Below are 26,500 nucleotides of genomic sequence, written 5' to 3'. Positions count from 1 at the left end.
AAGCGTGGCGTGCTGTTGTGTTAAAGGAGAAAAAAAAAAAAAACAACTAACAAACTGTTTTAAATTCATTCTTTATCTCTCTCCCTCGTCTCCCTCCTCCTCCCATCACCCCCTGGGATGCAGGGAGCTGGAGATGCTTCTCTCACTGAGGCTCTGTCAGTTCTCCATCAGGCTGGAGCGGCAGTACAGTTACAGTCATTTTGTACCGGGGGGGGGGGGGGGGGGGGGTGTTAACACAAAGGCTTTAGAGTTGCGCTGTCAGATTTTACAGTTAATGGAAATGTTGCAGTAAGAGCTGCAAGGAAGTTAGAATTAGGCTTCTGTGTGGAAACGAATATTTTTTTGTGTGTGTATGTGTGTGTCTCTGATGTTGAGCTTGTGCTTTCTGAATGTCTGACCCCGCTAAGCTCTGTATTGACAGTATTGATCCTCACATGAAGAGCACAGTGATTTTCATTGTGTCTGTATTTAAACATGTGCGCATTGTCTTGTCACAGCCGATCAATATGAATAATAAACAATATTAAGAAACAAATGTGAGTGAAAATGTGTTAGAATTGACAAAAATGTTAACATCTTTCTTTGATTCTCTCCTGACAAACAAAAAGGTATTTGTTTTTGTTTTTTTTTCTTCTTCTGTCTGAATGTTTTGTTTCTCCTCAGCCCCGCATCCCGCTGCGACCACTAATGGCAGCTCCGGTCACTACGGCAACGAGGATGAGGAGTTGGAAGACGGCTTCCCCCCGCCACCCTCCCCCGGCGCTGTGGAGGAAATGAATAGAAACTTGCCACTAATCCCCCCACATCACAGGTGCCCCCCCCCCACTCTTCCCCTCAGACCATACACACATAATGTACAGTACACTGCGCCATCAGCACTCTATTAAACTACACACAGGGCCAAAGTTATTATATTCTAATGGCACTCTTAATTTGGGTCGCTGTGTTATGAGATAAAGAGGAGTCATTACACTCAATATTACAACTCATATGCATTATTTAGACTATACGGTCTAATCGCTATAGCCTATTTGTATTATGCATAAGTAATGATGATGATAGCAACCCAGAGTTAATGTGGTTGGAGTTTGAAGGCTTAGAAAAAGCCATGATACTTGTGTAACTATGCTGCTCCACAGACAGTGTATGTGAAATGAGCTTCACTGGGTTTATGTGTGAAGAAAATATATAATCAGATATGATGATATGGTGTTGAATATCCTTAAAAGTTCAACTTTTCGGAAATGAATGGATTGATTTCATGATGTTTTAAGCAGCAGGTCTGTAAAATCTTGTGACAAAATTATATGTAAATATGACGGAAATATGTCCTCTTATGGCAGCAGATAGTTTGGAAAGTACCTCTGTACTGTAAATAACAAACAAGAAATGCAATGTCTCAATTCTAATTCCATATAGTATATACTATATAGTATAGTGTTTTTTCTAGTAGGTAGACAAAAAACGGATATACTTTACAGGTTTATTCTAACAAGGAATCAAACTGCAACTTTCACAAATAGACATAAACATGTTTTTCAAAACATCTAATGATTATTTTTTCTTTTCTGTTGAAATCCCAGAACTGCCTCACCGCCAACTATTGTTTTATTTTTGTCCAGTTGTAAGCAGCTCCTCCCCTTTCTTTGTGCAATGCACCATGGGACAATATTGTGCATCAACAACTCAAAAACTTTTTAGTCTTCTTAATTCCCAGTGTGAACATAAAACAAACCCAAAACCTGTTCAGAGTTAATGTGAAGTCTGGAGCTGGGATACACAGATACAAGTCTTGCAGTTCGCTGCAGGCTCCCTAAATTTGATGCCCAGATTATTGTGGGAGCTCGGCTGTGATGAGTCATCAGTGTTTCTGCGTCATGCAAACTGTGAAACACATCATCAGAGTCGGTCCAGTCACTAAAATCCTCACCATGTACAGTCTAGTAAAGGAGCTGGTAGAAAGTGTGTCAACAGTCTTCTGAATGAGTGTGTCTGAAAATCTGAAATGTGTGTGTACAGCATCTCATGTGGTCAGAGTCAGAATCTGGCAGCAATATACTGTAAATATACTGGAGACAGGGCACGCTATTGTTCCGCTGAATCACGCCATCTGGAAAAGAGGAAATTCAATGATCTGTAGTCTGTATGTGTTTGTGAACTTAAATTAAATTTACTCTTCCTTGTTATGGTGATGTAACCAACAAGTCACTTTGGTTTTTTTTTTACTGTTGGCTGCACAGATTCACGAGTAAATACTGATGAATCGATGGACTGAGTCTAACTCGTTAACTGTTGTTCTGCAGCGGGTTTCAGGTGCCGTCCCACACGGCTGCAGCTTTCTACAGCCAACTGGCCGATGACAAGGACAACATACCCCGCAACAGGGCGTCCAAGAGCATGGACATGGGTGAGCTCACACACACATACACACACACACAAACACCCTGGATCAATGAAAGAAGCTGTTATTTGACTTCTCACCAGACTACGATTGATTGAATACATTTTCTGGGGCAAAAACATACAAAACATTGTTGTCTCAACCATCACAAACCAGCCAAACATATGAGACTAATCATGGAGCTAGACTACACACACACACACACACACACAGACACAACCACAACAGTGATCACATGGCTCTTATCAGTACATTTCTTTGTTGTGATATGTAGCCCTCTCCCATTATCCCCGGCCTGAGGGGATTTGACCTCCTGAACTCCTAAACCCAGGGGCTTTCCAGTAGACGGGGTGAACACGCGTGGTGTGTGTGTACACATCTGTGTGTGTCCTTTCTGTTTGTGTGCGAATGAAAGGCGTCAGGTTTCCAATCTCACGGCTTGCTGTGTGCGTGGAAGGCGAGAACGAAGGGGCTTATTTCCTCGTATTAACCCGAGCTGACCCCACCTTCTCTCCTCTCCTCTTTTCTCCCCAATCTTTTCATCTTTCCTTATCTTACTTTTCTCCTTTTCTTCTACTTTTCTTCAATTTTCTCTTTACTCCGGTTTTCTGGACAAAGATGAGATCTCTTTCTTTCCCTCTCTTCTCCTCATCAAACTATTTATTTCTGCAATCCCTCCATTTTTGTTTATCTCCCTCTTCCCTCTCAGGACTTTCTTTCTCGAACAAAAGCCGATGAGTTCATTGCTCTTGCTCTCCTCTATCTCTCTCTCTTTCTTCTCTGCCCCTCTTCTGATTTCCAATCCCGGTTCATTAGGTTCAGTGGATTGGCTTTCTTCCTGCAGCACACGCCTCTGCCACCCAAGCTGATTGGCTTTCATTATGGACAAGGGTGGTCTGCACACGCGCCCGTGCACGCACGCACACACACACACACACACACACACACACACACACACACACACACACTCTTTGGGCTCTATCCCACTGAGGACCCACTCCAATACCCACCACTATCTGTCTCCCCTCTGTGTCTCCATCTCTGGCCATCCTCCATTTCCATTTCTCTTTTTTCTTTTTTTGGTTCTATATTCATCGCTTCTCTCTCCAAAGTGCCCAGGGCTGTAACAAGGTGTTTAGCAGAGCACTGTGTGTGTGTGTGTGAGTGTGTGTACATGTGTAAAGGTGGCAGGCGCTCTGAACATATACAAAACCTCAGATGCTGACCCTGTTTTTATTTAAAAAAACCTTTTTTTCAAAATGCTTTTTTTTTTTCTTTATCCCGGTAAGTTTCCCACATGTCGGTCTTTATGATCACACGTATCTGAGCGTTTCCAGCAAAGCAGAGCAGCTTCGGCTTTTATTAAACACTTGACAGAAAGAGGTGAGCCGCTTTTCTTGACCTTGCATGCCTTAGCAAATAGTCTGTTGACTCAGAGCTTTCACTCGCACACAGAAATCCACACACACACACACCGCCCGCTCATGCTGAGATGAATAGTGGAGTCTCTGACATTATAGCTGCACCAAACTCTGAATTTTCAGAGTCTCACCAAAGTGGTGTGGCCTTCCTCCAAAGGATGATGAATCAGTTTTTCCTGCTGTACCACAAGCACCTGAAAGCACCAGAAAGAAGGGAATTCTCCTCCCATTTCCCAAAGTCTGACAGTGATTCAGCAGTTTTCTTTCTCACTGAATCAGCAATAATGGAAACTGATGCTTTTATCAGTCTAAAAAGCTGTAGCCTACTTTGGGAAATGGTCTGTATGGATTTGTTTTAAGTTGCTCAAAGTGTATTGAAACATCAAACCTTTTAGGAGTCGTGCAGCCCATACACTTTGTAGTGACTCAGGGTGAATTAAAAAAAAAAAAAAAAAATAGCAAGTCATTGAATATAAAGCTCTACTTGACTTCATTTCATTCATCAGCTCCAAACATGTTGTTTTTTTGTTGACATGTTAATTAATTAATGCACAACAGCTCCCTCACCCAGTGTCATGTATTAGTTGATTTGGTGACACCTGTGGTTACCGTGGTAACAGCAAATGCAGTTTAGTACCATAGCAAACACTTGTTGAGTCACAGAAATGCAATACAAATACAAGGGAAGAGCAAATAGTGTATCCGTTTAAACAAACTCTCCCTGCTTTAATAAGGGTCGGTCAATAATAATGACAGTCGGGACACCTGCTAGTTCACCTGGTGGAGTGTGTAAATTAAAAATGATCCACAGACAAAAAAAAACAGGCTTCAAAAGATGATTGCCTTGTTTCATAGAAGCTTTTTCGTGGTCAGTCCAAAAGTGATCTCAGACTTTTGGAGTTCACTGTATTTCACAATAAAAGCCACTCTGTTTTTCCCCATTGGAATGTTTTTAATGTGAAGCAGCCATTTAATACAGCTCTGGTAGGGCATAAAGAGAGCGAACACTGAACAGTCAGGCTGATATCAATGAGCTTAATTGTGCTGGATTACATGCTTGTGTCTTTTTCAGTGATTTCCTTGTGCTTGGGAAGTTAAACTGAATCTAGTGTGGGAATGTTGGATTCCACTACCACCAATAAAAACTACTACATAGAGAGATAATCACTGTATCTAAAGACGTTGAATGGCTGGTTCAGAAAAACTGCCGACCATAGATGGCATCAAAAGCAGGGTTCGATTTCAAAGTTTCCTTGATGAAGTTGGTCCAGTTTGAAAGAGCGGGCAAAGAGATGTAGCATTATGTCACATGGTGAAATGATCCTCGCAGCAGTATTGAGGTCATCATGTGAAATAGATGAACAGTTTGGATCCATGGCCAGTGTGAGCCAGACTTTCAACATTTCAGAGGCCAGGAGGTCAAATCTGGGTGTGAAGCATAACCCCTGAAAAACAGATCCAACAGCTGGACTCCCTCTCTCTCTCTCTCTGAATCTGTCTTCTCCTCACACCATCTCTTTTACAGTTGTACCCTCTGTCTCCCCTGCTCTCTCTCTCCTGTCATTCCTGTTTCAGTCTTTGATGTTTCCTTTCTTTCTCTCTCTCACAGTCATTTCCTACACTTTCTCCAGTAACTTTTTGCTGTTTTTCTTGTGTCATTTCTTTGTACTCTCTCCCTCCATCCTTCTGTTTCCCTACCTCATACATGATATAATAGCATACCTGTGCAGGTTTTTAGTTAAGTTATCCAGTGATAGAATAAATACATATAACACTATAAGGCAGCTGACTGGAGGTTAAAAGAGGGATTTTACATTTTAGCCTTCCACTGTGGCAGCAGGAGACAAACTTGGCTGCTGGCCATGCAGACTTTTATCTTTCCTCCACAGAAAAGGAAGCTTTTATTATCTGGCAGGGTCATGTGGCCTGGAATAGTTCTTTTCCAAACTTTGAAAGTATTTAATTTTTATTTTATCTGGCACATGTGCACAAGAAAGGTATTTCTGTTGCTTTGTCTTATTGCAGATGTGTCTCTGCAGGATTTTTATGAAGCTTAGTCTCGCTGGTTGTATTATTATTATTTTTTTCAGCCTCTGTTTTGCCCAATGCACCCTATCACCCTTCATCTCTCACTTCTTGCTCTCTCTCTCCCCACTGTTTATCATTTTACGGTCTACCCTCTAATATTCTCCCTTCCTCTCATTTTCTTCCTCCCCCTTCCATCTGTCCGCTGAGAAAATTGACCTCATAAAAAATGAAAAGGATTATTTAAGAAAAATAGCAGCGTAATGAAAACCTATTATTGTATCCCATGGTGCACCGCCTGTGGCGGCTACCGCTGGCCAACCGCAAATCCTGTTTAGTTAGATTAAGTGTTGGTGGGGGTTTCTCCTTGTTTTCTTCTTCCTCCCTTTATTATCTCTCTCATTGTCTCTCCCCTATCTGTTCTCATTCTCTCTCACTGTCTTAATATCTTCCTTTCTTCTGGTTTTCTTATATTTCTGCTTCTTTTTCATTTCCTCTTTCAGTCTGTGTCATTTTGTCCTCGTCCCTCTCTGTGTGATACTACTGCAGGGAGTCATTTACAGCACGTGCCAGCACCAGTGTAACCAGTTAAAAAGCCACACAAAACACTGGGCGACATATATTCTGGTCTGTGTTAGTGTGTATGGAAACTAATAACATGTGGCCTTTAATGTGTGTTTTTTTTTTTTTTGTGTGTTTCAGTGGCTGATGAGAGCAACGTGGGATCACTGGTTGGGCAGAAGAAAGGTGAGCATGTGATACAATGAAAACACACGCAGGGAAAACATTCTCCTCTTTTGTTTCTGACCCACTGATCCCCCCTCCTGACCTGCACAGTTTAACAGTTGAAAAACAAATGAACCTACTGTGTAAAGATTCTCATTTTTCTCTGTTTTTTTTTTCTCTTCAACATTTCTTCTTGCTTCATTTTCTTTCTCCTCCCATTCCCTCCTCTCCCTGGCTGACAAAGTTGAGTTGTGAAGCACTTAGTGTCTGAGCTCTCGCTGCTTTATAGCCGTCCAGGTCAGCGGGCTCACAGTTCTCAATCCTCACCCAGCTGACAGCAGCCGTATTGCATTACAATGGCATCCGCTTCAGTTATTCCTCCACACTCAGTTCCGCCTTGTTTTATTTGAGAAGAGCCTGGTAAATGGTGAAATATAAAGTCACTTTTGCTATTTTCTTTTACTGAGTGACATTACACAGTAGTGCTTCAAAGAGTGGCTGTAGCTCCAGCTCACTTTCAAGAACTGATGCACTTTACATTTGTGTCTGCAGGAACAACCCCGACCACATGCTGCAGAAACACGACAGCAGTTTAACATGTCAGTCTCATGTCTGAATAAGCACCTTTTACATTAAAGCCGTGATGGCAATCTGACTCCCATCAGACCTGCTAACATTTCAGTAAAACTTCTAATATGGCACAAATGCTAACTGCGCCACTTTAACATCACCCCCCCTCAATGCCAAATTCTCCATAAAAGTCCTGTCACGTCTGAATAAAGCTGTATGGAATATTTATATAATGGATGTCTGAATGAGAAGAAGCAGCTGCAGTAGTTGAACCCAGCAATGTTATGTATTCCATGCCTGAAAACAGCTAAATTCAGATGTCAGTAAAAAAAAAAGACATCACACAGAGGAATCCATACTGGAGCTGGAACACAGAAATAAAAGCTTAGCACCAAACATGGTGAAAAAATATCATCATTTCAGCTGACTGCCTCTGTGATCATGTGTGATCACATCTAAAGGGAGTGGCATGCTGTCACTTGATCTGCATTGTGTTTTGAATTTGAGAAATAATAGACTGTAGTGAAGCCCACTGAAAAAAAAAGGACAATAATGTAACCAACAACGCTGAAGATAAAGAGTCTTGTCTGTATGAAGGAACAGCCTGTGCTGTGATAGGAGCAGACGGGCCAGCAGTGAATTTACACTGAGTCAGATATAACTGCTCCAGCATCGCTTCTCAGTGGCCAAGGCTGGAAGACGGTCTGTGGTTGTTCTGGGCATCACCAGTATGAATATAAATCAGATCGTTGCTGACAGCTGGCCACCTCGAGCAGCGCTGCAGAAGTCAGGATGTGAACGGCGGAGTTCAGCAGCGGGGATACATTGCATCTCATTTCGCACACCCACTGTATTTTAAAATGGCAACAAGGCTTGCATAAGAAAAGAACCATGACCAGCAATTTAGCTCTGATGTCAGGAGGCAGGCCTGGCTTCCTCCCTGCCTGTGTGTCTCTGTTGCGCGCACACACACACACACACACACACACACGTCCACCGATCTCTTAAATCCACCTGCAGCAGCCAACTAAGCCTGTTGCCGGTGGAATACAAATGGCCGGAGCACCGCTGCTGACCTCAAATCCCCCACACTCAGCATTCCCACAAATGGCTTCACCTCCGCCCTACCCCCCCCTCCTCCCCCCTCCTCCTCCCTCCTCCTCCCCCCTCTCCTGCTATGATTTTCTTGGCATTTCTGATCAGCACCCATAACCCATATGGCCCATGATAAATAAAGCGATCCATTTCTCAGCTCCCGCATTCCTTTCTTCTTCTTCCCCCCCCCCAATCTACTCTCCCGTTGACGTCTCAGCTAATGTGTATTGACAGGGCTTTTGCGTGTTTTTCATTTTTGCTGACGCAGTGTATTTTCCTAGCCCCCTCCCCACCACCCTCCTGCCTAAATGGCCTCAGTGTTTCTTTATGGGCTTTGACATATTTCATTAGGCGGATGGTCTTAAGAGGCCTGCCTGGCTTCTTTAATCTGGATAAAACCCTTTTTCTCTCTGGCTAGAGCCACTGCAAGGAGCGCTTCACTCCTCTAACTCTCTCTATCTTTCCTCTTGCTCCATCTCTCTCTCTGTCACTTACTCTCCCTCTCTCTCCCTCTCTCTTTCTTCTCCCTTGATTCTCCAGTCTTAGGAGTCTCCATCTTCAATAGAGCTTTTAGTTTCTTTTTCTTTTTTTTCTCCCCCCCTTTCATCTTTGCTACCACTTTCCCGCTTCTTCCCAATCGCTTCTCTCTTGATTATTCTCTGTCTCCTGCTCTCTGTCGCCAGGCTCATCCCCACTTTTAGTATCCTCTCAATCCCAAACCTCCATCTCTCTTTCTTCTCTTCTCTCCCTCTTCCTCTCCTACAGTTGATTCTCTCTTTATGATCACTTTTATTCTCTTTCTCTCAACAGGCTGATCCTTTTTTTTTTTATTCTCTCTCTGTCTCTGTTATCTCCACTTCTCTCTTTCTCTCTCTCTTTCTCTCTCTCTCTCCCTCTCCATCCTCTGCAGCTGTATCTGTCCCAGCCTTATGTGATTATGGTGAACATGCTCCAGTCTCTGAGTTTCCTCTACCCAGCCCAGCATCTCCTCGAGCCTCCGTGTGTGTTGTGTGTGTGTGTGTGTGTGTGTGTGTGTGTGTGTGTGTGTGTGTGTGTGTGTGTGTGTGCGCGCGTGCGCGTGCTTGTGAACACCCTGCAGACAGCCAAAAGAGTAATGGACAGATATCCCCTCATTCATCCCACCATTTCTCTCCCTTAGAGTCTAACATCTCCCCTGGCAGCAGGCTGCCCTCTTACAACACACCTGGGAGCCCATCCAGCTCTCTCTCTCTCTCTCTCTCTCTCTCTCACACACACACACAGCACTGGGGCTGTGCAGAGGATTATACTGCAATGCTGCGTCTCAGCCTCATGCACATCTGCTTACATTTGCTTGTGGTGTTGTTTGCTTTTGCTTCAATTTATATTTGTTTGTCTGTTTTTATTTCGCTCTTTTGTGCGTGTTGCTTTCCACACGTGTCTTTCCTGTTTGTCTGGGTGTTTGCTGCTGCCTAGCTGACAGCTAACTCTGCAGCGCAGCCACCGGTGCCATCGCGCTGCGTGCCCATTAGTCCCCGTTGTTTCTTCTCTGCACAATGAGACTTTAAAACCAGCCAGCGTCCTGCCAGCGCTGAAGCCTCGGCTTTGTTTTCACAGTCTTTGTTTGGCTGCTGTGTAACTCTGCCTCTCGCTGTCATTGGCTCCTTATCTCGCCCTGTCTCCCTCGTTCTTTCTTTCTCCCATCGTCCCTCGGTTCTTCGCATCCGGCGTGTCATTGTTGATAAAAGTTGAAAGTCACCATGTTGCGTCGATTTGAATTGATTGATCATTCTGTGTCTATGCGAGCACCATCTGTGTATGTGTGTGTTTATTGTGTTTCTGAGCCGCTTCTGCTTGCATGGAAGGAAAGGATGACTTAAAACCTCATTTTTTATAGGTTAAATTAAGAATTAGCATCATGTTAAACTGAGATCAGTCAGCATTGAAATAAAAGGGTCTAACAGATATTATATATTGCCACATTTCTCTGGTCTCTGCATGGACCCATGTGGGTCCAAGTGGAGTGAATAACAGCTCTGTTTAGTTGCTGTATCATGAAGTGGCAGGAAATAAGTGATAACAGAAAGGAGTCCACATGTAAATAAGATTCCCAACCAGACTCATCCAGGGGACGTCACAATTACATGGTCAACCTCTTAGTCGTAGGCACCAGGATCCCCCACCAGGATCTTGGATCCGGTCTAATTGTGCTCTTTTTCCTTGGGTCACTTTTGAGCCAGGTCTAAAACTTTCTACCATCTAATTCTGGATGTTTCATGATAAGACTAACATGCAGAGTGTTTTGCCTTGACAACATCCACAACAAGCTCTCTACACATTGCACATCATGCAGGTTGTGAAACGCTGGAATCTATGATTGGTCATGGCATAAATATCACGTTTACTGATTCCTCCATTAGAGCTAAGCAGCTGGTTTAGGAGTCAGTGTAGGGGCCTTCACAAGGATAGCATCATGCAGGCATGTGTGTGTATGTGTTTGTCTGAATTTATGCTCTCGACAGTTCTCCCTCATTGCACAAGCATTTTTATCCGCCACGCGTTTACAAATGGCACATGTCCCACTCCAACCCTCATCCGTACTCTGCCACCCTTGCCGTGCTGCTGTAATCCAGCAGAGGTAAGCAGTAATTATGAAATGGCCTTTTAAGTCCCCTCCAGTTATTAAAGCCATTCATCTAGTTGGAGGCTAAATACATACAGCCCATATGTCCCCATACCCTCATACATCTAAACAGCTAAACACAATTACTGCCAGGGCAGCGCCTCCATCCAGCTTCATTCTCTGCCTCTGATGTAGCTGAGTGCATTCAAATAGTGATGGAGGGATGCTTAATGATCGGACAGGTCTTTCGTTGGAGAGGAGTTTTGATTGGCTGTAACATGAGTTGCATTTGCTTTAAGTGGACATACAGTTGTCTGAAGTGATTTGGTTTGAAGTCAGCTTCGTCATGTGAAAATAGTTGCTGTGCCAAAACATTATTCACGTTTCAAAGGATGTTTTGTATTTTTCTTACTGTCAACAGATGTCATGAAAAGACCAAAACCAGCAATGAACTGATCGTCCTAACAGATGTGGGCTGACACAGCTTATTGCTCTGTGTCACAGAGCTCCATTATTGTTCAGAAACTATTAAAACACATCAATGAACCCTAACGTTGCTCTGGGGTTAGAATAATTTTCTGTCCCAATGCTGTAAATACTGGTGAATTTAAATGTGTATTAATCCACAGGTTAAAATAGTCCCCAACAAATGTGCTGTTTACTCTGGTTTGAGTAATGTTGGCTAAAAACTACAGTGCCCAGCTGTTTTAAGAAACTACTTGGCATTTTTTAAAAACTCAACTATATATTTTTAACCCGTTCTAAAGATTAGCATCTCCAGCACAAACCAAGCAGCTTGAGGACACGTGCCACAGACAGATTAGAGAGGAAAGACAGTTTTAAGAGACAGACACAACACTGTTGGTTTCCAATGTAAGAAAAGGAGAATAATGCAGGCTGAATTGTTTAGAGACGACAAAGGCTTTACACCCATGATGCTTTTCTCTTTCTACCTCTCACATGTCATCGTAGGTTTCAAGGTTGAAAGACCTGTATTCAGTACATTTAATCAAAGGTGAAGCCATGAAGATAAGTGTCATGAGAGACCAGCGTGTGTTCTGTCTGGTCTACAGAACTGAAATCCAGTTGTAAACATTTATCGAGGTAGGATTGTGAATATCTGTCGTAATTCAGGGCTGTTTAAGGCTTCCTTTGAATTAAATAACTTTTATTGAAACAGTGTAAACAGTGTAACACAGGAAGGGGCCATTTTATCCCTTGTAAGGATTCAATTCAATAACCTTTGCTGAGCAGTCTTAGCACTGAGGAGAGGCTTTGTTGTACAGGTGTGTAGTGTGAATGTGTGTCTGTGTGTGTCCTGTGTTGTTTATAGCAGAGTGCAGGTCAGGGCCTGTTTTACTGGGCTCCAGAACAACAGCTCCAGGTTTTATTAGCCAGTCCTGAGATTGGATCCTAGATGGAAAAGTGTGTGTGTGGTTCTGTGTGCCTTACATGTGTGTTTCCCTAAGTATGTTTGAAGTGATTCATGTGTGTGTGTGTGTGTGTGTGTTTGTGTGTTCTCTGTACCTAATTTAAAGAACTATAGCCAGGAGCAACACTCCCCTTTTTTCACTGTTGGCTACAGTATCTCCTTGGCAACACACACACACAACCCTACCTTTTCTGTACCACCACCACCACCCCCAGCGGTTTTGGTGGAGGGGGCACTTTCTTGTAACCGTGGCAACCTTTCAGCCAGTCCACTGCGAAGCTGCTTGCTGTGGAGCACATTGTTGTCCAGTTGATAGGTAAGTGTTAAGACCCTGCTGAGACACTGTAGGAGGGTTTATGTGTGGATGTGTGCGTGTGTGCGTGTGTGTGTGTGTGTGTGTGTGTGTGTGTCTGCTTGTTTGTAGGTCTTCACTGAAACACTGTCAGCTTTATTATGAATAAGACAATATCCAGTTCGATAGTTTGGTGTTAACTACCACGTGGATTGGATATTGTAATAAGGTAAAAGAGGGTGGCAGGGATTAGCAGTGTGTGTTTGTGTGTGCTGAGAGGCGTATTAAATTTAACGACACACAGAGTCTGCATAGCAAAGCCTGTAATTTGGATATTTTTGAGTTCATTTATTCTTGTGTTCATTGGATGAAATAATTAGAGAGTTGTGTGCAGACAACTTTTATCCAGTATTGATAGTTCCTGCCGGCTGTAGGAAAACACACATTTTAAAGTGAGACTGCAATTATTCCCACAAAATATCATGATCGATAACGTGCTGACATGAATGTGGAACTTGGGTGTATCAGTGTGCCTCAGTCGCAGGCTGCAGGTGTGTCACACTCACTTTTTAAGGTTGACACTCTCTCAGGTACAAAGCAGCATCATGGAGCGGTGTTAGTCCTAGCAGGGCCTGTCAGCACAGCAGGACCCCGAGGCTACGTTCCAGGCAAAGACTTCCCTGCTGTCTGCTCAATACAGACACGGCAGCAGTCAACCTCTACTGAAGTCCCACTATATACATATCACATAGAGGTGTGTGCGTGGGTAGGCCGTACCTGTGCACAGGTGGTTTATAGCACGCGCACGTTGTGGTACAGTACAGAGGCAGTGGGATTTCCGGTGGATGTTTGCGGATGCTTGAGAGTGTTTGTGTGTTTAGTGTGGGATGTAAGCACCATTTCAAAGTGGCAGATGGCTGGGTCTTTGTTTTTGGTAACGTTTTTTAGCATCAAGAATGTTCTTAGACCACATTTCCCAGAAGTCACTTGTCAAATAGGTTGAATAAGTATCAGTATAATTTAACCTCTACAGATCAGATTTATATTAGAGTTATGAGTTTTAATTGTGTCAACTTTTGTTTCTGAAAAGTCATATTCTTTTCCATTAGTTTGTTTACTACAATCCTCATGTTCATACATACGGACTCCAATACTTGTTTTTTCCTCCAATCAGCTGCGTAAAAGAACTTAAAAAAAAAATGGAGGGAAAAGCTAATTTCCACAGTCAACAACTTCCTGGTTCTCTGCAGATCTCCACAAAGAATTTTTATCTTAGCTCAACAGACTCATGGATGTTTTCTACTGAAATGCATCTCAGGGGTTGTATATGATTTTTCTTTTTGTTTTTATGAACAGAAGCTCGTACCTTTGACTTTAAGTACACGGCTACTCATCATTTTTGCCGATGATTCAACTGGGTGTTTATGTTCATCCAAGTTTTTGAATGGCTCCAAGTGCCACCACCTAACATTAGGTGGGCATTTTTCAATCTGCACATTAAAAAAGTGGAAACACTGGAAATACTCCCAAAACGTTTTTACGCTTGGCTCAAGTGAAAAAGCTTGTGTATCAATAAAAGCAAAATGCAACAAAGTACAAAGGAGTTGAAGTGATGAGGAGATTTTAGCCTCACTCAAATTAATACATGAAACAAACAGAAATGTCACATTCCCAACAGGTTTGGTGGTGCTCTTTTAATTACTTCATCTCACTGCACCCTCTTCCTCTGCAATGCTTTAATGGCACCCGACTGGATAATTAGTGCCACCAACTGTTTATCTTGACGAACCAACTCCTAATATTCACATAAGGGTTGTGGATGGAGATTTTTTCTTTGATAGATTTTGCTCAAAATGCGCTTTGGATGGAAACCCATTTTGTGTCTTTGCAGAAAAACACATCTTCCAAAAACCCCTGACGCCCAGAATAAGTCTGCCCACTTCACCACTTGCTAATAGAGCAAAACAGAAAGTGAGAACGTGACACAAGTGCTTGATCTCGGATGGAGGAGTGTTACAGCTGTGAAGGGCATCGTCCGTCGTCCTGGGCTGTTTGGCTGGTAGGCTGTTTGTCAAATATGTGCACCAGCTTGAATCAGTGGCAATCAGGCAGACATGATGCGAACGGATCCGTGAGAGCATCTGCTGGCACAGCGGGCAGCGATATGTGATAAACGCTGATTTCACCCTCCATTGGATCGAGCTGGCGATGATAGCCACCTCTCCCCCGCTCATCCATCCTATTAAACCCTCATTATTCATTTACCTCCAGCCTCAACCGCCTGACATGCATGGAATGAGTGCACTCACAGCCCCACACACACACACACACACACACACACACACACACACACACACACACACACAAAAACACACACTCTCTTTCAAAAGTGAATTGTGCTCATATTTCTTCTGCTATTTCATCTCAGGCGGTCAAGGACACACACTATCTCAAATAGGCAGTATCATGACTCTAAATTTTTTTTTTTTTTTTTTTTACTTGGAAGAAAATTCTCACATTTTGTAGTAAACACACACGTGCCCACGCACTCAGACACACACAGTCTCTCTGTGTATAGTGCAGCACTGCGCTGGCAAGGAGCTTAATACTATCAGGCTGCGAGCTGGACAGCCGTAATTACATTTGTGACACAAATCCTGCCTCTCAAATTGAGCGTTTTATTCCTGAGCGCTCCCCCCCTCTCTATTTATAACCCCTTATTCCCCATAAATCCCACTTCCTCTCAGAAAGTCAATTTAGGACTTAAAAGGCAGCAACGCTCCGCTTACTTTTCCCCCCTCCTTTGACTCTATCACCGCTTCAGTTTCACTTCCCCTTCTCCCCGCTCCACTTTGGAGCTTTGAAGCCTCCGAAATGACAAAAAAAAACACGTCTTAAGCAGTGAGTGCCATGATGCGAGAAAGTCATCCCTATAGGAAAGTTTCAGAAAGAAAAAAAAAAAAAAACGCAGTTAGAAACCTGTCTGTAACTTCTTTGAGTGCTTGTCACTGTTTCATTGTGGGAGGGGTAGGCCCTCTTGGTCACCTATCTTTCACTCGGAGGGTGGGTTTCACTTTGGCAGCAGCTGGATCTGCGTGACATCTCCTCTTTTTTTCCCCCCATCTTTCTTACAGCTCTGTGTTTCCTCAAACCTTCCCAGCCTTCCTCACTCTTTCCCCGGCGCCTCCTCCCCTGCTCTCCGTTCCCCTGCTGAATCCGCTGTGGCCTTCATCACTTTCCTGCTCCTCCGTCTCCCCTTTCTTCCTCTCTCGAGTTGGAGGCCATACCTGAGTACAGTATGATGGCAGTTCATTTATTCCCCCTCTCTCTTGCTTATGCATGAGCCTGTCACTTCCTATAGTGCCGCTCCTCACCTGTCCCTGTACCACTCCACCTCATTCATTGTTTCTTCCCCCCCTCCTTTATGTTTCTCCTATAAGTCTCTGACTTTCTCCCTGTTTATGTCAAGTCTGTTTCTCACCCCCTCCCCTCCCCTCTCCCCCCCTCTCTCTCTTCATTTCACCTTCATCGCTTCATATTTCTGCCTTTTTAACCTTTTTGAGCTTCATTCCAAAAAAGGTATTAAAGCTAGAATCAGGTGATCAGGTTTGAAAAGCCGACTAAATCTGCACATAAGCCTTCAAGAATCCAAGGCCTAAAGATATTAAGAGATTAAAATATAATTATAAATGTATGTATGTTTTTTATAAATTGAAAAATATATTAAGTGATTCCAAGAAACCATTGAAAAAGTCTATAATTCTCATGACACAGGCCAGACTCTATAAGATTTTCCTTAAGAAGTATGCAGGAGATTTCAATTTAATTTCAATCAAGGAAAGTGAGAAAAGCAGTGATCACAAATTTCAAAGTAGGAAGTTTTAAAAAATTTCTTTTCAATACTTTTCAGGAGATGATCATGATTAAAAGACGTATCATCTGTCTGATTGCATCTACATCACTTCTGGGTACCGCCGCCTGTACAAGCGAAGGATAACTTTACAATCATCTAAATTCTGACTCTAGTGCACCCTCTTATAACTCATCAGAAATGTGTTGTCCCAGCTCCCTCCTGCAATTCTTACATGAACTGATTCTAACCTAAATTCAATTTCCAGCAGCATTAAGATTTTAAAAAGTTTCATACTTCAAACAAGGAAATGTTACTGTATGAGATGAGTTCTATATTTGTTTTGCAAGCAGTGGGATACATTTAGCTAAAAGCTTCTGCTCTCGATACCAAGAGTCGCTTTAACATTTCACATCATTCTGTCTCATTGTATCAGTGCCTATCTCACTTTGGAGCCAAATTCCCTCCTCCTCCATCACTCAGGCTGTTTTCTTTCATTTTCCATTACCCTCCCTTCTCCCTCTCTTCCTCTGTTTAAGATCCGTCCACCTCCTTTGCTAACGGGCCCTCCCACCCTCTCTTGTCTCCTTTGTCGCTCAGAGCCTTCAGCTGATGGAGCTCTGGGCCCGACCCTGGGCCTCTGGAAGTCCAGCTCCCTGGAGAGCCTGCAGACGGCCGTGTCGGAGGCCAAGCAGAGTCACAGCCAAGCCCAGGTGCCCTTTCATCGCCCGCGGCCGCACATGGTCCGGGGGCGGGGATGCAACCAGAGCTTCCGCATCGCCATCGACAAGTCGTACGACGGACCTTCTGAAGATGGTAAGACTTTTCATCAGCATTTTGAAAACAGAAATAGCAGGTTCAGGCACTGGCACTGCTGCTATAATATCACATTCTTCCCTAGACATTGTATCCATTTTAAATTAGGGACAACACTGCCAATACACATCCCTTAGGCTTTATAACACACTGGCACTCGAGAAGAGCCAGAGGCCTGCCAAGGGACAGTGCTTAGCCTAAGTACCTTAATGAAATGCTACATGATTTTATCCACTCAGCAATTTAGGAAGAGCAACTTTATATCTTACAGCAGCATATTTTAATGCTCTACCTTGTGAACCCACAGACATGTGGGATGTTGTGTGTGTGTGTGATTACTGTGGAAATTACAATCCTCCATGTTAGCTAAAATTATTATGAGTTAATGCTGGATGTTGGCTAATGATGTTAGGAAAAATCTGGAGTGTGAAAAATTAGCCGTCTACTGTTGTGTTAAAATTAGCATTATTTTTAGGCTTTAGCAACTCGCCCAAACATTAAACAGGAAATGAGAATTTCCAGCTACTGTTTGACCCAGTTGTGTTTTGTTTTGGGTTGGTCTCTGCATGTTGGTGAAAATTCTCCATAGCCCCCTGCACTGGGGGAAAAGCTGCCTTACAGAAGACTTAAGTATCTCACTGAACAGCAGACATGGGTACTAAATGAAATACTAAATGTAATGCATGCAGCTGCATTTATGAGTAACATGTTACAGCTGTGTCTGTGCTATCTACTGCAACCTCTGCCCTCACCCCTCCGTGTCTAACCACGCGAACCGTTCACCCCCCTCCTCAGACGACGACCTGTCAGAGGTGAGCTCCGGTCACGAAACACCCGCCAGCAGCTCCTCTCGCCAGGGCCTGGACGCTGAAGACGGGAAGAAGAAGAAGAAAACCAAAGAAAGGAAGAAAGAGAAGAAGATCAAAGGGAAGAAGAAAGCAGATGATTCTGTGGAAGATCTGGATAAGAAGACCAAAAAGAAAGGATTTGGCCTCTTAAGGTAGGAGAGCTGAATGTTATTTAATAATCCAGTCTATTAAGAATTTTAATTTTTACCTTTTCTGAACTTTCAGGCACTAAGGTGACTCTTTGCAATTGGTTAGTGTAGTTCCAGAGGCTGCCATGCCAGTACCTTGATTCTCTAAATTGAAAAGGTCACCTGCTTAACAAGAAGCGTGAGCTAAAAATGAGCAGGTAATGAGGCTTGTATTTCATCACCACCCCGTAACCCCCAAGGTCTTATCCTAAAGCATCAACAAGATGGTAATTACTTTTACTTTTCCGACCCAACTGCACCGACTTTCAGGGAAATTACTTGCTATTTACATTTCTATCTTGGTGTGGCACAGATTTTTCAGTCTCAGGCTGCGTTAGGTGGGTTTAAATGACACCTACAACCTCGTAAGCATTTTTGTAGCTGCGAAAGAAACAAAACATCTGATGTGCAAACAGTTGAATTTAGGTTTAATGTAGAAATCTATGGAAAACAGCAACACATTGCCCTGCTTTACCCTGGTTTAGTTTCAGCAAATTACCCACTGAACACAGCTGGATTAAGGGATATTGGGTTATTGGATATAAACACAACCTTATCGGTAATGGAGGGCATCCATTATCTCTCAATCCAAGCAAAGTCCCAGCGACACAGTACAAACCCAAACCCCTTGTCACCCCTTTATCAATGTGTCCCCATCGTGATTGCGGTGGTCCAATCCTCCAACTGCAATCCTTATCTATTGGCAGTGACACGGTGTGGTCAGTGTATCACCACACTTCCAACACTTGAGATTCAATTAGGCTGTGGTGAGAGATAGCGCAGGCTGAGCGTCGGCCTACAGATGGCAGATAAGAATCCAATCGGCCACAGTGTCAAGGGCAGTAATGGAAGAGATGTTCACACGGTGAGCCCGGTAGTGGAGAGTAGGGCAGGGATGGGAAGGGCAAGATGAAGGACACTGAGAGACGTCAGAGAAGCAGAGTTACGTACAAGAACATGTGTCAGGGAGGTGGCGTTTGAGCGTAAACCTACTGAAAATCCAGTCTATCTAGCGTTTCATTTCCCTGATGAAATATACTCACCTTTGTCCTCTGGCGTCGTGAATAGTTTAATCTATTACAAACATCAAGCGTTTCCAGTTTCTCTGCAGCAGAAACAGGCAAATATGCAGAAGCTGACACTGCTAGCTGTGTGACAGATTGTGTTTACATGAATGTTGGAAGGAAATCTAAGCATCTATACTCCGCAAGCATACAGCACCATTTTATTTGATTTTTTTCTGTTTTTATGTTGGTGTTAGGATTTTTGTTTCTCTCAAGCTACTTTCTTTATTACAGCTGCCCCTGTAAAGGTCAGCCCTAATAAAGCCTCAAACTTTGCATCATTGCACACACATCAACACAAGGTAACCCCACGGTGGGTGGCAGAATTTCTAGAAGTAGCCTTGTTTCAAAATGACCAAATTTAACAGCAGACCCTAATGAATGTGGTGAAAGGTGGCGGAAAAAGTGGGAACAGCAGCGCGTTTCTTCACACATGTGCCTGCTCTCAGCTCTGGTGCTGTATACCAGACACACCAAACTCGGGCTCAGCTTACTGCCACCCAGCAACTAATCAACACTCTGCTCTCAGGAGCCATATAGGAGAGATGCTCCACTCTGTCTCAGGCTTTTATGATTATGATGGACCCTATTTGTTCCTCTGACTGTGAGGAAATCTGGAGTTTTTACACTACAGATGATGATCATGTTAGAAGCCAGTAAAGGCAATTAAGTGCAATGGGAGAGGGAGTTCAGTATGTGGCGGCTGGACTGGGCTGAGCTCAGGCCATGAATAATGAATGAATAATTTAGAAGTTCTCATGATTCAAGATAAGGAGTATTGATTGAAATGCAGCGGTAAGAACAAGGAGAATTTATTTAAATATCCATATAAACAAAATCAGGCACCATTAACTCCCATTACTGCTTTTAGCTTCTTGATGCAGATGTGAATGCTGGCACACCTGTGCACGTTGCTACACGCCTTCTCTCTTATTGTTTTCATCTGCAAACTCAGCCTTTTTGAATTGACCACTTTAGTCGGAAACACTCAAACCCAGCCCGCCTGTTGATCCAAGCACAGACGCTGAGTGCTTTTCTAACTCAACAATAGAACTGAGCATTGTAAAAAGCCTCCAGATTGTTGCATCACGCCCAGCCCCTCTCTCTCCCTGGCCTTTATCTGGCCGACTTGATCGTTATTGAACTTGAAATATGACTTAATTAGCTGGAGTATTGCACGGTTCAATCTAATTGCAGCTCTCAAATGTTATTTTACTCCAATGGCAGCATTAGGAAAAGGGCAGATTATAAACATATGACCTCAATTTACCTCTGCAGTGGAAGTGTGCGCAACAGCGGCTAGCACAACAAACGCTGGAAGTCGGCTCTGTCCTTTCAGAGGCCATAAATGTTTAGTTTATCTGCGCCAGTATTTGAGGAACAAGTTGTTTTTGGCGGCAGTTTGTTGCAAACAGTAAGGTGACCTGGAAATCACCTTTTTTTTTTTTTTGCTAAATCCATATGTGATTCTCTTCATAGCTCCTGTCTCAGTACATCTTTTACATCATTACACCAGCAGGCCTAATGAAAGTGCTTGAGTTTAAAGGATTAACTCAGACACTAGTCCGAAACTCAGAGGGAAGATGTACACTCTAATAAAAGGCCAAAAGTCTGAGACAGATTGCCAATAGGATGCTGTGTTTTATAGTCAAAATTCTTCTCATAATTTATTTGCAACTAGGAAAACTTTATCTGCTGATGAAGATCTTGAGATGAGAGTAAAAGCTCCAGAATAGCTACAAAATGGACCTTGGAACGTGGGGTTGTTTTTTTCAATTTTGATATTATCATCAGCCACATGGTCCAGCCTTTACCTGGATGGGTGCCAGAGTTTTGATAAATTGCAGCGTGTGGAAATAAGACAACCATCAAATTAAACATAGTGTTAGTTATTGGCCAAAAAAAGGTGCTGCATCGTGAGATTTAAGACGCAGCTTTCAGCCTGTTCCGTCCTCTCACTCCGCACATGCTCCTGTTTCCCTGAAGTGAGCCGGCCTCAGATTGGCTTCTCCCCTTTTCCATCACCAGCCTCTCGAAAGCGCTGTTCGCATCTCGTCTCCCTGATTGCTAAATAAGCCAAGACAAATGGCAGTGTCCTTCAGACCTTCCTCAGCAGAGGGTGACTGCTTGTCTTGTCTGTATTCAGCAGACAGCAGTGAAGCCTTCGCCTGGAACGTAGCCTCGGGGGCCGCGCCGCTGACAGACCGCAGAAAGACTAACACTGCAACTCGGCTCTGCTGTTTTCTCCTGGCGTCCGTGCACTCTTGTCGAACAAAGAGAATAACCTGGTCAGAGGTTTCAGATGTCTTCATCAAACACGGATATTCACATTACACTTTTTGATTTTAATAGAACCCCTTCCAACAATATTATTTCCTTTTACAAGCAAAGGCTCGAGTTTCCTCTAAACTGCGCCACAGATTGATATTTTTACAAGTTTGGGAAGTTGATGGTGGCAGTAACTCTGGAGCTCATACCCTGTCTTATTTTTGTGTGGGGATTAGACGTATTATGGCCTGATCCAGCATGACTTAATCAGGAGGTCAGGGTTTGAAGGATATAGCTTGTGACTAACATCCTCTGGTTGTGTCATCAAGTGAGTCTTCGCTCCTAAGTGACATTTGATGTGCAGCTGAATGAAGAAGCCGTGTGTATTTTTATTCTCTCCGTTCTCCTCACAGACACATGTGACCCTGTCTGCTTGAGTGCGCGCCACCAATCGCTGGGTGTATCATTGCTCAGCTGCCCCACTGGCCCTGCTGGCCGCCGTGACACATCCCGTCTGTCCCCGCGTCCCGTCAGTCACTCAGTCAGTCAGGATCAATGTTTAGCTGTCGCTATCAGCACGCGTCCCCACTGTGACGGCGCACAAACACCCGTCAACCAATTTAAGGGACATGAAAGCCGCCGTTTTGATCCGCTGTTTACAAATCCACATACAACATGATATATCCTCTCCCCCACTCCTCTGTTTGCAGCGCTGAAGAAATCCGACAGGGAAGCAAGCCAATTAGCGCCGTCCGTTCCGCTCTTATCCTATCGCAGAGCAGCAGGATGTGCAGGGTTGAAAGGTAGTCACTGGTGGGCTGTGCTGTGCAGAACCAAAGCCTTGTTGTCAAAGTGGAGGGGCCCGCTGCAAGATGATTTCTGATGGATTACTGCTGTTATTGTGCACTCCACCTCCTCATTCCCTTCCCTGAGCCCTTGCTCCCCTTTTTTTAGTTTCATGATAAGCCCTCTCTCCTCTCTGTAGTCTGAAATGTCTTTGTTTCCCTTCCTCCCTCTCTCTATCCTTTCTCTCGCCTTCCTCTGCTTTTTTTCTGCCTCTTTTCATCTCTTCTCTCAGCCCTCTGTACTTGAGTGTTTCTTTCCCACTCCATCTCTCTCTGTCCTTGAATGAATTGTTGATTCAGCCAGGCCACATTAGACTCAATGAGCTTTCAAGTCCCACTTGAATTCGCACTAGTTCATGATTTTCTACAATTAAGTGTGCTAATAGGAGCTCTGTGACCTCCCGCCAATTAAACAAGCAGAAGACATGTTGCTCCTTGGATTCTGTGCGTGTGATGTTTCTGTCGTTGCTGCTCTTTTCCTTGCCTGTTCTGGCATGATGGCGATCACTGCCTGTAATACAGTAACGACCCAGTTCTCGTTCTCTTTACTCCAAACAAACAAGGAAAGTGAAACCTATCATTTCCTGTGCATTTCCCAGGGAGCACATGGTAATGGAGGTTTAGTGTGGCAAATATAAAAGCTTTTATAAAAAGGCTATAGCTCTTATATGATAAAGGCTCTTTTGCTGGCGATGCTGAGACCTTGGGTGTGTTACAGGTTGTGGCTTTGAATGTGTAAACAACACAAAGAAAGGACAGGGAAGGTGTGAAGGGAGGATAGATGTAGACAACTATTTGAACAGGCCCTGGTTGTCAGCAGTGTTAGGCAGGCATACCAAAATCCCTGTGACATGTTTGTGTGGGTGTCTTAGCAGTGACTCTAAGCTGCGATGAAGGTAAATTGAAGGTGCAGTACCTAATCCCACCGTTGGTTAATGCACTGCAGGTGGATTTCTTTGATCCGCCATCTCATCTGGCATTTAAGGGCTGTTAGCGGCACCGATGTGGAGTGGAGTCTTGAAGAGAGTATTTATTAGTGTTAGTATTCTCTTTTGTAAAATATGCATAAGGCCACGCTTTTAGCACAGAGGACACACCTACCTCCTGTGGATAAGCATTCTCTCTCTCTCTCTCTCTTCATCTCTATTCATCTCTTTATCTTTCCATAAATAATGTATGCAAAACCACATATCACTTTCTTTGCAACACTTGACATGTATGGAAGGCAGCGCTGTGGCTTACTAATCAGGGCTGCCTTAAACACATGTTTGGAGGGAACGGGAAGCCGAGCAGTGTCTATTCTTCCACTTCTACATTTAAAACCTGCTGCGTTTGTCAGGCACAGGTGGAAATGATGGAAACAGAGACAACAATCCCACTGAGGGTTAATATCACCTCTCTTATCCACTGTTAGTTGTAACCTGCACAACCCAGAACTGATTATTTATATGTACATGTGTGTGGATATATACTATATAGATGTGTATGTTTGTCCTGTCAGTTTCTTTATATATTGTCAGTCCCTGTCATTTGAAGCCGTTATGGTTCTCAGGCTTATCTGCCAGTACAATTCCTAAGGCAGTTGTCCCCTCAACCCCATAAATGTACTGTAACATTGAAATACTGTTAACAGCAAGCAGGGAATCATCCTTCATAGAGAAAGAGTGGTCTTAAAATGACAGCTATTTCTTTTCATAATTCACATTTGTGCACAATTTGCTCCCTGTGAGACTCCTGCTGCCCTAAATATAAAAAGCTGCCAAGTATTTTTACCGTTGTTGAAAATGAGCTTTTGCGCAGCAGAAGCAGCTTCGCATGCTCGCTATTCAGGCACAATTCTAATTTACAACTTTGCCATGGAGGCAAACAGACACTGACGCTATCACCGTCGGCAGCTGCCGGAAAAACAAATTAACTTTTTCCCTCCATTTCTACCCTTCCATTCAGCGCGATGGGCAGCTTTCCTGAAATGATGTGTGGGTATATTGGTGTTGATGTGAGCTGTCAGTCAAATATCAGAGGGATGGGGAATTGACAGTGGAGATGATGAGGAAATCCTCATGCATATATATCAGCTGATAAAGGGGCAGTAACAACAAGCCTCCGCCTTTCCTTCCCCTCCCCTCCGTCCCGCTCACTTTCTGTCGCTGCCGTTCTCTACATCGCTCACGCCTTCCCCTTGAAATTCCCCCTTCTCTTCTCACACGAAAGGCTTTTATGTTTCTTGTCTTTCATGCCCCCGTTACACCTGCCTCCCTTCCTCTTCTTCAGCCGTTTGGCTCACAGCTCTCTTTTTATTTACAGCTGTGGTGTCGAGCAGGGAGGGGAGGGGGGTGGGAGGGGGGGGGCAGGGATGCCGACTGACTCTGCATTTTGACCATGAAGAAGCTCAGCAGAGCAGTTGAAGAATTAATTACTTTATTCATAGGCTTCTAAACAACTTGTTTACATCCTCCTTCCAGAGTTTCCCAGGAAGTTTGGGGGCCACAAAGTCTATACTCATTAATTACAAGCCTTCTAGCTTTATAGCCAACCAGATTATCTACTGTATATATAATATTCATTTTCCATTCTCATTTACATCCTCTGTTATGTAAGGAGCAATCTTCAGGAAGCTAATCAGGCTGTAATATTCTCCAGAGTTTTGCCAACAATCATTGTCCCAAAGTAAATGTCACATATTTCAAATGGCAGAGATCTCATGTAGGAATGAAACGCCTCATTTTTATTTCTGCCGCTAACGTCTGACTCATCCAGCTGAGGAACACGATACCCAACATTTGTACAGTGAATTATCAGCCCTAAGGTAATTATCAGATGAGACTGTGATCTGAGACTTCCATTTGTGTTGATCAGTTTCACGATCCATCAGTTCCTATCGAGTTATGACGTTTGAATTGACCCTGAGGGACGGACGGTTTGAAGTGCAGACACATTCGTATCGGCCAGACAGCTCAGCGGCATTTCGGCAGCCGACTGCCCATCACTCACCGGCCAATTAAAGGTATTCATAGGGCCACAGGAAACAGTCACGACCAATTAGCATTTGATCTTACGTACTCATGCACACACATGCAGGGCGCCAGGAAGCGATTACACCTCCAATGGCGGTCATGTCCTATCCAGTCATCTTCATGCCATGAGTGATGGATGGACTTCCTCTGTCATTTAAGGTCTGCTAATGACACACACATGCAGGAACACACACACACACACACTCTCTTCTCTCTACTTGTGGCCCCTCACGTATCTTCCACCCAAACACACACACACAGAGCGTGACCTCTGCTTTCCAGACGGAGAAGGTTAAGTGTTTCTTGTCTGAGGATGTGTGGAGGGCTGGAGGAGCCAAGAGTCTAACCTTTCCCAGTCTGCCAATGGCTCTCATCTGGAGTCACGGTGACCTGGCATTTTCTCCAGCCTCCAGCCGGGAAAAGGCTAAGAATTTTGAAAAAGCAGCACAGGAGTTCACAGGTAGTTTTTAGCAATGAATACACTCCGGCTGGTGTGACAGTTTTGGTCTTATTTTCCTAACTTATAGTTATATTTTAGTTTAGTTTAGTGATATATTATAAGCAGGTAAAAAGTGCTCAAAGCACTAAAAGACTCAAGGAATATCTCCCAACTTTGACACATCAAAATTATGTGGGCAGATACCACTATGACTGAGTGATAAAGTTAGTTTTATTGTAATTTTTTTTTTTTTTTTGTGAACTGACCCTTTAAATAGACAGTCTTCTAATCTACGAATCCACTTGCAGGCTTTATTGTTCGTATGTAAATGTGCATGTACAGAAACTGTGCAAGTGTACGAGCGTTGCAGCACTGTGAGGTTCCCCTGTGTGCATTGATGTCACTGCAGAGACTTCCTACAACGTTTTTAAAGCACTGATGTATAGAGCAGAGAGTGCAGGGGTCACCACTTACCACCTGGCTGCTGTATTTACTCTCCATACACAGAAAGACAACATACATACACCACCTTCCTCACCGGCAGGGTGTGAGAATGAGGCGTGTAGCCCGGCAGTCTCATTAAATATTAATGGATTCCCCTGAC

The 26,500-nt window shown here is 43.7% G+C and overlaps 1 protein-coding gene across 3 annotated transcripts in view; it reads left to right on the top strand.

The window, feature by feature from the left end:
- The window catches only part of pard3ba (par-3 family cell polarity regulator beta a), a 143,828-nt gene that overhangs the window by 70,823 nt on the left and 46,505 nt on the right, over positions 1-26,500 (top strand). For all 3 annotated transcript variants that reach the window (XM_071464562.1, XM_071464563.1, XM_071464561.1), the window contains 5 exons: positions 664-811; positions 2,304-2,407; positions 6,550-6,594; positions 17,015-17,230; positions 18,026-18,230. In XM_071464562.1, the coding sequence (XP_071320663.1) occupies positions 664-811; positions 2,304-2,407; positions 6,550-6,594; positions 17,015-17,230; positions 18,026-18,230 (718 nt within the window). The remainder of the gene's footprint in view (positions 1-663; positions 812-2,303; positions 2,408-6,549; positions 6,595-17,014; positions 17,231-18,025; positions 18,231-26,500) is intronic.

The sequence above is a fragment of the Trachinotus anak genome, unplaced genomic scaffold (assembly GCF_046630095.1).
Source record: "Trachinotus anak isolate AG129_WGS33_773 ecotype Australia unplaced genomic scaffold, CSIRO_AGI_Tana_v1 ptg000026l, whole genome shotgun sequence".
Taxonomy (NCBI): domain Eukaryota; kingdom Metazoa; phylum Chordata; class Actinopteri; order Carangiformes; family Carangidae; genus Trachinotus; species Trachinotus anak.
This window is presented reverse-complemented; position numbering and strand designations above follow the sequence as displayed.